Source organism: Phalangium opilio, unplaced genomic scaffold (assembly GCF_054372755.1).
Source record: "Phalangium opilio isolate 3A_F unplaced genomic scaffold, DU_Popi_V2 ptg000009l_1, whole genome shotgun sequence".
NCBI classification, from domain to species: domain Eukaryota; kingdom Metazoa; phylum Arthropoda; class Arachnida; order Opiliones; family Phalangiidae; genus Phalangium; species Phalangium opilio.
Window position 1 is genome coordinate 662893 of NW_028324146.1, and position 12596 is coordinate 675488.

Consider the following 12596-nt stretch of genomic DNA (forward strand, 5'->3'; position numbering starts at 1 on the left):
TGGTGAAACCCAGAAACAATGTTGTAACTTTCCTAAAACCCAAAAACTCTAATACAAAACAATTTTTCCAACTTTGTTAAAAACCCTTGAACTTATAACTTGACCCATTTTGAAAATCCTAGACTTTCCAGGTTGTCCCTGAATTGCGTTAACCCTGCACTTAATAAATTGTTGTTGTCTTATACTTTACTAGCTGTTACCCGCGGCGTCGCTCGCGTGTAATAAGAACTTCCATCAAAATGATATAAAGAATGGGTACATTTTACTGATGACTAATATTTTTGTAGCACCCTAGGAGCGAAGGCACTCGGCGTTGTCCGTCAGCCCCTCGGGATGCATTTTTAATTGCCTTTCACACGGACATTATTCCATAAAGAAGGGTTTTTAAATTTTTGGCCGCCGTTTAAAAAGATGGCAACAAATCGAACCCGAAAGACCATTCAGCCCGTCTTTAGGTTAAAGGAAACCAGTGTACTAAATATTTGCGAAATCGGTTGAAAAGCGCGGACGTTGTTGCATAGAGAAGATTTTTTACATTTCTGGGCGCGCGCCATTTATTAAGATGGCGGCGGATTGGAAAAATCTTTCTTAGTACGCGCCTACTACTTATGAGTAACGTTCCTGCAAATTTTCAGCCTTCTAGTGCTAGCGGTTTGGGCTGGGCGTTGATTATCACTCAGTCAGTTAGAACTTTGATTTACATAGATTAGGCTTTACTTTCCATTGTAAATCAGCAAATGAACAACTAAAGTTCATTAGGGATTGATTTCAGAGTGTCTAGGCGTGAAATATCATTGACTTTACCTCTTTTGAACATCCTTGAAGGAATTTCGTTTCATTTAAAACGGCCTTTACACGCTCAATGATTTGCACAAATTAAGTGGGGAACATTTATAAAATTCATCATCTTATAAATTATTCCCAAGCCGTTTCACTAATTGTGCAAATAAAAATCAATCATGATATTGAAAGCTCAATATGTAGAACAAAAATTTTAAATTTTATTGGACAAATATATGGATCATATTCCACACGATATATTCAATTATATTGAATATATTTTATCACAATAAAAAAGTTGATGTTGAGTCCATGGACCGTGTACAATTTTATTGACCAAACATAATATAACAAGTTGGGAAAACCAAAATATTACCTCTCCGAGCCGAGACGAATTTACTTTCTAATCTAAACACAGGTTCACCAGCCAGTGAGAAAAACCGGAAATACGTAGTTCAAATTGGCGGTCTATTGCGAAGGTCATTTGTAAAGGTTTAATCGTTTAACATTTCCCTGTGTATCCTCATAATTCTAATGAGGACCTAATATCTATCACTTATGTGTGTATTTAACTTTCGGCTCACTCTGAACCGTTAAAACCTCTTGTAAGAGGACACGAAGCAAGGTCAATTCTGGTTTAAATCTAGGGTATCTTATTTCATAGCCCCAATAGCTTCAACACTTATAGAGAGCCGAAGTATTAAAACCCATATTAAGTAGTGAAGATACAAGTTGTGTTTACACTATATATAAATGTAGTAAAGCTGAATTAAAAAGTAAACACCAAATTTGAAATGTTAATATAAAAGATGTTCTTGGAATATTGAGATGAAACAGAGCTTTATAGCTACACAACTACTAAAAGAATCGTAATGCCGAAAATTATTTAAAATATTTCCATTTAATATTCTGCAAAAAGGAAATGTTATCGTTTTGTAAGAGATCTTATCATCCTACTCGCTTATTATTAACTTTGATAAGCGTGTAGTGTTTCGATTCGGATGCAATCTTCATTACTCGTTCTATATAAACTCTCACTTGTGTCATTACATAGAAAGAAGTTTATCTTAAATAATTAATTAAATATAACTGATATTAATTATTTTAATCGTCAGTATTTTACGTTAATTATAGTTAAGTCGGTTTAAGAAACTTAATTCCTAAAATGATTTTAAACATAGCTATCTTTAACGTTATACCTCTAGGGAACACCTATATCAGAACTTTTGTGAATTTAGGGTATATAAGGCGATTGATTCACCTTAAGTGGTAAGAAAATGCGCAATTGCGTGAACCTTTGGTGGCGATCACACCTTAGGGAGGCTAGACGTTTCTCGTAACCCTAGCTGCTCGCCGCGTACATCTTAAGCCTAACGACGATGATGGAGTAGAAGCCAATGTTACAGATTGGTGTCTATGTGGTATAGACGAAAGACCAGTAGATGGTGGTGTTAGAAGCCACTGTTGCAGATTGGTGTCTATGTGGTATAGACGGAAGACCAGGAGATGGTGGTTGTTAGAAGCCAATAAGGATAGATTGGTGTGTATGTGGGATACACGAAAGACTAGCGCATGGTGTTGTTGTTAGAAGCCAATAAATACAGAGGGTGTTGAGTGAAAGAATCGGCGGTTAGTCAGCAGATGAAGGCGTAACGACTAGTTAATGATTGGCGTTAAATAAGATAGATAAAGTTTTTCGGAATTTCTGTGTACTGCGAACGCGGTCCGGAAATTGCGAACACGTTTGCTCCGACTTGCCAACTGCGAACGCGGTGACAGACACACACACAGACAGACAGACAGACAGACACACACACAGACACGTCCAGTGTAAAACCTCTCCGTGACGTCATCGTCACTCGGAGAGGTAAAAATCGTCAAATACGCAGACTTTACTTTTATTCGAAAGCGAAATATTGTTCGTATTTTGAATAACATTTTGAGCAATAAAAAAATCATTCAATATATATGCTCAGTTTTTTACGCAAGTATTGTCTAAAATTTACCCCAAATGATTTTCTATTTCCTAAAACATATTGTAGCATTATATTTGAACTTTGCTCAAATGTTAGCCTGGATAACGTTTTATTTATACGGAGCCTCCGAGATATCTAGGCCCATGCATGTAGCGAAGCGAGAATATTTTTTTGACTAATTTAGTTCGCCGTGTTTTCCCGCTTGGTGGCGCTTTCAGCACCGTAAAATAAACAAGTTCAGCCTCATGACCGCGTCAACTGCTACAATATTAGCGGAAGGTATAGACGTAGAGCGGTGAAGCCGAGGTCGCGGATAGTTAAAAAATGATTTTGAAAATTTCCAAAGACCTATATTAAACAATCATTCCAAAGAAGTAAAGGATAAAAATGTTAAGGTTAAAAAAATGAAAGGTTTTGAAGGGGTAAAAAATCCTCTAATGGTATATGAAAACTGTGAATAAGCAACTTCAAGAAGTTTTGTTTTCCTAAAAAAATAACGATGTTAAAATCTCATAATTACTTTTTTGTCCATACAATCTGACCAATAGATTCAATAAAAAGTGAATAGCCCCTAAAAATAAAGGTGAAACCTTCCTCTTTCATAAAAGTTTTATAATTGGCCCCTAAAATGTCATCGATAATTTATGGAAGACCCCGGTCGCAACGGTCATTAAAGCGCCACCTCGTACACACAAGGGGTAAAAATATTTCCTCTATGAAACTGGATATTTCCCCACGTAAAAATCGACATGCATGGGCCTAGATATCTCGGAGGCTCCGATTTATACTTTGTAACTTAAATGACGGGCCCCAAGTTTTTTGCGCAAATTATTGAGCGTGTAGGGTACCCTTAAATTAAAAACTAATATCTTAACTAAAAAATCAATAAAAAGTAGGCTTTATAAAAAATCATCTATTTAAAAAAATGATAAGAAAAAATTCTTGAAAAACTATTTCAGCTAGGGCCATTTTAACTTTGAAACGCGAAGAATTTGGTTCGTAAATTTTAACCCGATGATTATTTGTTAAAATACTTGAAGACCGATTGGTAAGTATAAAGCCCTTACGTTCTGAACTTTCCATGGGAATGATATATTTGAGAAAGTGGTTGGTTTATGCACTGTCACAATACGTTAATTTCACAATTTGACCACATTCATTGTAGGGTTGATATCCGTAACAGCAGAAGTAAGATAAGGGACTAGAAGTAAAGTGCTCTAGCATAGATCCTAGCACTAGTGAATAAATTTGAGGATTTTATGCCGCTTTCATCGCGCCTACACTAGAGAGAAAAAAATGGTCGAGTTCCAAAAACAATTCCTGCCCCCTTCCCCTCAACCTAAAGCTGCGGAACACGGACGCGGGTGCTTGAATCTAGTTCGGCCGTCTACCGCCGCGAGCGTCTCACGTTTTGGAGGGAAAATTCAGAAACCGCCACTAGAGGGCCAACCGTTGGTGTGTTATCAAGAATATTCACTTTCGCCAAGTGAAGAATTTATTTACTTCGATACTTCTAGTCCATAATCTTACTTCTGGTAACAGTAGGGGATAAATGAGTTTTCTTTGAGTTACTCAATGTTGGGACAGCGACAAATAGAACGTGAATTATTATTCCGCTTTGTAGAAAAATGGCGTCGAACTACCCTCCTTATCCTAATGAACGGCCGTTTCTGCACGAGGCCGTCTCGAGGGACAACGTGGACTTGGTCGTGTTTCTGCTAGAGAAGGGAGTCTATATCAACTGCGTGGACGAATTCGGTCAAACCGCTCTGCATGTCGCCGTCAACGAAGGGCGAGAGGAGTTAGCCCACCTTCTGATATCGAAAGGAGCTAACGCGTATCTTCAAGACAACAGCGGCGACTCACCCTTTGACCTGATGGTCAAACAAAATCTGTGGCAGCATTTGGTTCTCCAAGTTAGAGACCAAGACGCGACGAAGAACGATCCCTTAAGAGCTGGAGTTGACAGAGTGCGCCAACACACCAATCTGCCACCGGAAGAGAGACTGGTTTTCTTTGGACGTGATTTGAGGTTCTTGCACTCTGAGCTTAGTCTCATTGCTCCCGATTTGCCCAACAATATTAACCGGGAGTTTCGGAAGTTAGACGAAGACTTGAAAGATATTTCTCAACAAGTAAACCTAGTTTTAAATACACGAAATCTTACCTTTAGTTGCTGTACAAACACGCTTGTAACCTAAGTGTGGGTTACACATTTTACGGTTACAATAAATGGGTGCCGCCATTGCTTTTTAGTTTTCTATCGCTATCTAGCCTCAATGTGGCGCGTGAAAAGTGGCATGAATTATCGTTCCTTTCAAATTATGCCATCTAGCCGTCAACCGAAACAAATACGTGCTAATCCATCGTCTTAAACTTGATTTCCTCTTTGAGTTGAAGTTTATTTTTAAGATTTATTGAGCATTAAGCACTTTAGTTTTGCTAAAAGTATGATTAAAATTAGTTAAAGGCATTTAAGTTAGTTCATTCCTGAAAGCTGACAACCTCATTCTGCCCTTAGAACAAAGTCATTGTTTCAGTCGGGGGTTGATTTAATTTTAGAAGTAGGAATGGAGAACGGTTAGTATTTACCCAGTAAAGAGCCCCTCCCCCCAACGCGTAACGAAGACTTTAAAGTATCTTATTGCCTCACTTAAACTACGCGTTTTATGACGTTTCTGACGGGGACGTCGAAAAATAAGTAATTCCTTTTTATCTCTGTCGCTATGACCGGCCTCTTCTTTCATGCCCCTCCGTTCCGTGGGGGTCCCACATTACTCTGTTCTCCATTCCTACTTCTAAAATTAAATCTATCCCTGTTTCAATACATTAAAAAACAGAAGTTGAAAAGTCACAAACCTGTTGACTACAGCCAATAACTACTAGCATTATAAGAGAAGCATGTGTTAAGTCACTTCAATTATCGTCTGACAAAGGGTTTACAACTTTACATTTTGTCCTTAAAACGCCCCCATTTTCGAATTTTATTGAAAAACTACTCGCGGCGTCGCTCGCGTGTAATAAGAACGTCCATCAAAATGAAGTAAAGAATGGGTAGATTTTACTGATGACTAATATTTTTGTAGCATTCTAGGAGCGAAGGCACCCGGCGTTACCCGTCAGCCCGTCAGTACTTTTTTTATTACTTTTCATACGGACATTATTCTTTAAAGAAGGGTGTTTAAATTTCTGGTCGCCATTTAAAAAGATGGCAACAAATCGAACCCGAAAGACCATTCGGCCCGTCTATAGGTTAAAGGAAACCAGTGTAGTAAATATTTGCGAAATCGGTTGAAACGCGCGGACTTTGTTGCATAGAGAAGAGTTTTTACATTTCTGGGCGCCATTTTTTAAGATGGCGGCGGATTGGAAAAATCTTTCTTAGTACGCGCCTACTACTTAAGAGTAACGTTCCAGCAAATGTTCAGCCTTCTAGGGCAAGCGTTTTGGGCTGGACGTTGATCATCAGTCTGTCTGTCAGTCAGTCAGGACTTTGATTTATATAGATATAGATAAAAGTACATAAGTTGTTCGCCAAATGGCTCCAAACAGACATTTCTAACATTTGAAAATCTTCGCAATCTGTAATAAGTATTTTATTCGTTTGTCTAGGTTTTAAATATACAAGTACAAGATGCTTTGGAGCGCAAGCGACTGAAAAGAATGTACTTAAAAAACGTCAAGAATTTGAATATGCAACACCAAGCCGTGGTAGAAGACCTGACAGATCGCCTGCTCAACAGCGTCCATCACTCCAATGAAGATGACGAAGATGACGACGATGAGGAGATCGTAAGGGTCACCCTTCCGTTCCCGGAAGGAATGGCCATCACCAGGAGTAACGTGGAAAATGTCTTACTTCAATTGTCTGCATACAATCCACACGCCACATTTCCACCCGGTCTCAGACCACCAGCTTTCACGCAAGGTGACGCTCAACTTTTATCCGTGGTAACAGGGAGGAGAGACTTGAGAGGGAGTAATAAAGTGAATAGGCGGGTTCGTTCGCTTCGTGGCTAAACTCGTTTCTCTCCGTCGCTGGCTCTGCCACTCGTCGCGGTGTCAGCGCGCATGCGTCAAATTTAAAAACCGGCTTTGAACTGGAAGGGGAAGGTTGTTTTTGAATATCCGTCTTGGTGAACTATAAGAAGTGTTGTTGGCGGTAGTAAACGACGTCACTCGCGCCTGCGCGTTAGCTTAAATCGTGGAACGGAGATAGGAATTCCTACCCTCTCTTTTTTCCCCTTACCTTTTGTATGACGGTTTTTTAGCATTAGATCAACACTTCCTCTCAAGTCTCTCCTCCCTGGCTAGATCAACTAAATCAGACAAATACTTACAATTTTTAGTGCAATGTCGTCATTGGTGGTGTCATAGGTCTAGCTGGCATTTATCATATCGTTCATTTTACCGTCGACAGTACAGCAAAATTTTACTTAAAGGGAATGCGAATTTACAGTTTAATATCATATTTTACCACGAAAGTAGTATTATGTTACACTTTCAAGTCTACTTTCAAAATATCAAGTTTTTAATATAATTGAACCAAAGTTTCTATTTTTAAAATCACGAAAAATCAGTTTTGGTAGATCAATAATTTTGTCTTGTCGAGCTTGTTCGCCCGTTTGATGACGTCACTATGACGTGACGGGGGAAAGAAAAGCGCGGGAGTCCTATACGCGTCTCGAATTTCTCGCCAGTCTAAACTCTCGGTCTGGTAGCGGAGAGAGTGGTACCATCTCACCTGATCCACGTGAAAAAATATATCCGTGACGTCGGCCTACGGGAAACGTTTTAGCCTTTCATAAAAAGTGGATTTCAAATAATTTCATATGAAGCATTTTCAAGTGCATATTGCGGCCAAATAAGCAGAAATCGGAGAATTAAAAGCTTGATATTTTTGAATTCACAGAAATTAGTTCTATCAGGGGGGTTATTATGAACTCCTGGTTCTATCTTTTGTTATATAAATCAGAGGTTTTTCAAACGAAGCTTCTCATTCCCTTTAAAATAAGAATTCGTATGATCTGTTACATCCTTTAAATTTTTGCGATACATATTAGACGTTAATAACATTTACCCTGAGAAGTATAAGACTCTTGTGTCTATTCCTGTTAGATAAAATTACCTATGAAATGGGCAGAACATTCCCACCCAATTATCGTAGTGTTCTTAAACTCCCGAGAGGCCCTGCAGTGTGAGGATGAAGTTCTTAAGCCATAGAGAGCGTTCGTAAGCTTTGCGGATTCTTGGAATGTCATTAGGTGAAAATTTGGCGGGATCGCCATAGCTATGCGTATGAATATCGGTTATAGGGTGAAATTGGTGTTACGCGAAGGAAAGATTTGAGGTTTACTTGGTCGATGACGGAAGGAATGGTGGGGGCAAAGTCACAACCAATAGTGTAGGATCGCCAAGATGGGGTAGTATTCTCTTAAACTTTGTCGCACTCAGGCTATGCTTACAGGAGTTCTCGTCACTAAAGACCAGATAAAAGTCTGTTAATCAGAGACTTGCAAGCGCGGTAATTTTCCAAGAAGTAAAAGCATGAACCTTCTATATAATGGACCAGAATCTTAATGGCGGATCCCATGTTAAAGTTTTCAAGCTAAAGTGTCCCAAAATAACGAAGAAAAAAAAGCTAGCAGCCGACAAGGTCTTGGAGAAAGACAGTACAATGTAAACAATTAAAATGGCCGCTTTGTCTCATTTCGCTAAGCCTTTTCTTTTTCTTTTTCGTTTTTGATTAGGAACTAGGGCTTTCTAGCCATTACAGCTCCGTTCGTTAAGGAGAAATTATAAAATTTTTGTTTTAGGGGATAATATGATGTACAATGTCCTTTAGTTTTGTTTATCGAAAAAATTAAATTTACGTGGATATTAAATGATTTTTGAGGAAGGGTTAGCAGTAAAATAGGTCTGAGAGGGATCGGACAAGATATTGTAAAGAAGTAGGAGGTCCACCATGTCCCAGCGGCACGTTAAAGTGGGCCAACCTAGGCCTAATTCTTCCAGGCGTAAGGCACGAGAAACCCCCCTCAAGGACGGGAGAATCTTGGTAGCTCGGGATTGTAAAGACATTAAGCTAGAAGAGCCCTTTACATGATACGGACGCCATATAGGCGAGCAATAATCTAGAACGGGCCTGACAAATTGATTGTATAATAGAGTTAGTGTTGTGTTGTCCAAAAATGAGAAATTTCGTAGAAGAGCCCCGACGACACTACTGGCGCGGGAGGCAATGGTGGCGCAATGTTTTGTTGACGAAAGATCAGAGGAAATTATGACCCCAAGGTCGCGATGTTCCGAAATACGCGCGAGACGAGAACCATCTAAGAAGTAAGGTGATAACTGCGTAGTTGAGGATGTTAAGGGGGTGAGTTTTAGATGGTATGATTTAGAGGCGTTGAATGATAGTCTGATAGACCATTCAGGGAAGCCCAAGCGTGAAGCCGATTGAGATCAGCCTGCAACGCTTTGCCATCCTCACGTTTGTTTACGTTGTACCACAGTGCGCGTACCCAGCGAAATTGGCGGCCAACTGCGCACAGACGTTGCAAGCAGATAAAAAACCTCCCAGTTTCTGGTCCTTCTAGATTGATGGTTCATGGTAAAAGCAAGTTCGCCTTTCGCACGTGTTGGCATAAACTCTGGTGGCACCATTTAACTTTTGATTTCGAATTAGGCCATTTTACATAATGTTATGTTTGCCCGTCTTTTTCCCGTCAATAGGGAACGGGAGTCGTCCAGTGTTGCCGCCTCCGTCGCTAGCCAATGGCCGAGTGTTTCATCCTAATCAGTTGAGAGGTATACAACCTGCGGGAATTCCACCTGAAATCGTTAATGTCGTCAGGAATCAGGACTACATCGCGAACGCCGAATTACAATCGAGCGTGCCTTCTGACAGAGAACAGCCCAGAAGTGGAAGTCTTGTTGTCAATCGCCAAAGGCGATATCCCGAGCAACAAACGACCAAATCGGTCCGGGAGAGCAGTTTATCTATTCGTACACCATCGACAGTGGAAAATGTTTCCTCAGGTTCTGTCGTTCCAATAACCGCGTCTATCGACATAATGGACCAAATGTAAGAAATTTGTTTTCCACACATAATCCGACTTGAGTGGCTGTGTCGTAGGATTTTCAGACCTCTTTTTCGATTTCGAGCCAAAAAATTTTAAATATGTTTCATAGATATAATTGCTATAATGTATTTCTGAAAACGGCTGTATCATGAATGAGTTCTCGGTCTATTATCGCCTCCAAAATATACTCACTGTCTTTAGGTGTGTAGTTTAGGCATAGGCTTTAAAATTAAGTTATCACCAAATATTTTGGTTGTAAAAGCAAAAACCATACATCGTTTAAATTATAGTTTTCTGTAACAGAAGAAAATTCTAATGGAAAATTGTATCGTATACCAACTCTTAAACCACTTGGGCCCGACTTGTTATATATTTGGTATTTCCGAAATGGCCGAATTAGTAACATGAATTTACCCTGTCCCTGTAAAATTTTAAAAAGCTTTAATCATAGATTTATATAACACCATGTTACTGACCCCCAATTGCTAACCTACTCTGTATCGCATCGTAATAAGTTAAAAATAAGCCCTTTTACAAACGGTTTAAAGTTTCGATGCATATTTTCAGGCCTATTGTACGAACCGAGGCAGCTGGACGGGTATGTGGCAACAACTTTATTGGAACGTGCATTCAACAATTACCCGGACAACACCGTAATGTCCGGCAACATTTCGAAAGACGAGGGTCACACGAACATCATGGCCAAACTAGCCAACAATTACGTATTGCATCACGCTCAAGCCAAACAAGTGGTTCACGGGGGAGGACTAGTACACAGGCACCAACAGAACAACCACGTCACCCTCGACCGCTTCTTCAACGACAAGGATCACTCGAACGTCATCTTCAATCCAGGGACCAATCGCGCGACTCGGGACAAATTTTCCAACGACGGGGCTCACCCGAAATTAGGAGCAACAGGGCCAATACCCAATCACCTGACCCAAGGCGCTCTCTACAACGACGCGGCTCAATCGAAGGAGCAAAGGGTAGTACCAATGTCCAGTCACTTGACCAATCTCAAACTTTGGAAGACCGAGGCTCCGTCGAAGGCGCAAAAGCTAGAGCAAATACACAATCACGCGAACAGTTTCTTCAAAGACGCGACTCAATAGAAGGAAGGGCTAGAGCCAATGTCCAATCATCTGATCCAAGACGGTTGCAACGAACAAGTTCCTTCGAACATCATTTACCATGCATGGACCTGTCACGTGACGTGGTACAGTCTTCGCAACGAAGTGGATCTATTAATGGAAGGGCTAGAGCCGATGGCCAATCACCTGACCCAAGACGGTTACAACGAAGAAGTTCCCTCGAACACCATTTCCGATCCATGGACCTGTCACGTGACGCGGAGCAGTATGTACAAAGAAGTGGATCAATCGATGGAAGGGCTAGAGCCAATTGCCAGTCACCTGACTCAAGGCCACAACGTCGAAGTTCACTCGAGGAGCACATCCAATCTAGGGAGCGATCAAGTGACGACTTTAGTTCCAATGTTTCATCACCTGACGCCGTGCAACATTTTCAACGTCGTGGTTCGATCGTACGCGTGACTCAATCACGTGACGCTTGGCATCCTCTTCAACGTCAAGACTCACACGAAGAATCACGGTCATCTTCGCAAGCGCGAGGTTCCACGGAACAACAAACGCAACCAGACGGAACACGTGACAACAATGCGAGTACTCAGAGTGTGGTGCAGACCGCGAACACCCAATCAGTGCCCGGGAGGAGGCAGTCACGACGCCATGTACCGAGAACAAGTGGGCCACCTCCACCCGCTTACGGAGGATTTATCCGAACTTTTCCAGAATACTTCAGCGCATTATTCCCAAGTACTTCTTCGAGTTCAAGTCCTTCTCCAGAATCTGAGCAGCAATAAGTCTCATTCCATCATAAGTAAATGATAATCTTTCCGATAAGTTAAACAGTATTGCGTTGAAATTTCACTAGTCTCTTTTAAAACCTAGCAACTCGTGGCAAAGCCGATTGAGAGTTTTTCCAAGAAACTCGAATTAACAATTGAACAGTTTTTCTGCACGGATTTGAGTCTACAAGGTGTTTTAGAAAAGTGTTTTAAAAATACAGGGTTGTCAGAATGAATTTTGTCACCATAATCGGATAAGGAAAGTGCCATGGAAAAACCATTTCAGAGAACGTTGGCATAAGTCATGCCAAACTAAGTTCATAACTGCTTTATTTTTCATAAATATGTTTAAAAAAATCATTTTTATCATGACCTCAGGAAGGGAAGGGTTACTTTTAGTTTTTGATTATATTTGACATTTTTGAAACTTTTTTAATATTTCGATGTATTACTTCAATGTATCTTTTAATCTTATTGGAAAGCTATTATTAACTTAGGTAATTTTAACCCTAGAATGCCCGTAAATTGTTCTGACGAAAGTTTAGTGTTTGACGATCGTAAGGTTTCGCTGCTTACATTACATAAATCTAGATCTTAAACCTATAATGTAGGGCATTCTTACATTCGAATTTTTTACCAATAAAATTTGTAAGATTTTTTGACATATTACGATATTATTTTATTAATTTAAACTGTGTTTGGATATAGCGATTAAGTACTGAAGTCGATCCTTAATTACAAAATGCCTTGGATTAAAACTGGTAAATTAAACGCGTTTTAAACATTAAAATTGTAATGACTACGAAATAAATTTTACACAAAAATAATTTCCTCTCTTTTATCGCTATAAATACTTTGTTTAATATCTGGGCAAGAAGTGATATCTAG

The 12596-nt window shown here is 39.9% G+C and overlaps 1 protein-coding gene across 2 annotated transcripts; it reads left to right on the top strand.

The window, feature by feature from the left end:
- The first annotated feature begins 3738 nt into the window (after window positions 1–3738).
- On the top strand, window positions 3739–12535 carry LOC149712191 (uncharacterized). 2 transcript variants are annotated; one of them, XM_089845109.1, is made up of 6 exons: window positions 3739–3804; window positions 4381–4891; window positions 6369–6684; window positions 9489–9840; window positions 10406–11740; window positions 11812–12535. In XM_089845109.1, exons 2-5 carry the CDS (start codon window positions 4385–4387, stop codon window positions 11721–11723), a joined length of 2493 nt encoding a protein of 830 aa, XP_089701235.1. In that variant the 5' UTR covers window positions 3739–3804; window positions 4381–4384; the 3' UTR covers window positions 11724–11740; window positions 11812–12535. The 2 variants fall into 2 exon arrangements, with proteins under 2 accessions (XP_089701235.1, XP_089701234.1); XM_089845108.1 differs by having other exon boundaries at window positions 10406–12535.
- The last annotated feature ends 61 nt before the right edge of the window (window positions 12536–12596 follow it).

Excerpts from the sequence above, each read along its gene's own strand:
- LOC149712191 (XM_089845108.1), top strand. The coding sequence starts at position 4,385 with ATGGCGTCGAACTACCCTCCTTATCCTAATGAACGGCCGTTTCTGCAC. Across the intron at positions 4,892-6,368 it reads TGAAAGATATTTCTCAACAA|GTTTTAAATATACAAGTACA; the intron begins GTAAACCTAGTT and ends TCGTTTGTCTAG. Across the intron at positions 6,685-9,488 it reads ACCACCAGCTTTCACGCAAG|GGAACGGGAGTCGTCCAGTG; the intron begins GTGACGCTCAAC and ends TCCCGTCAATAG.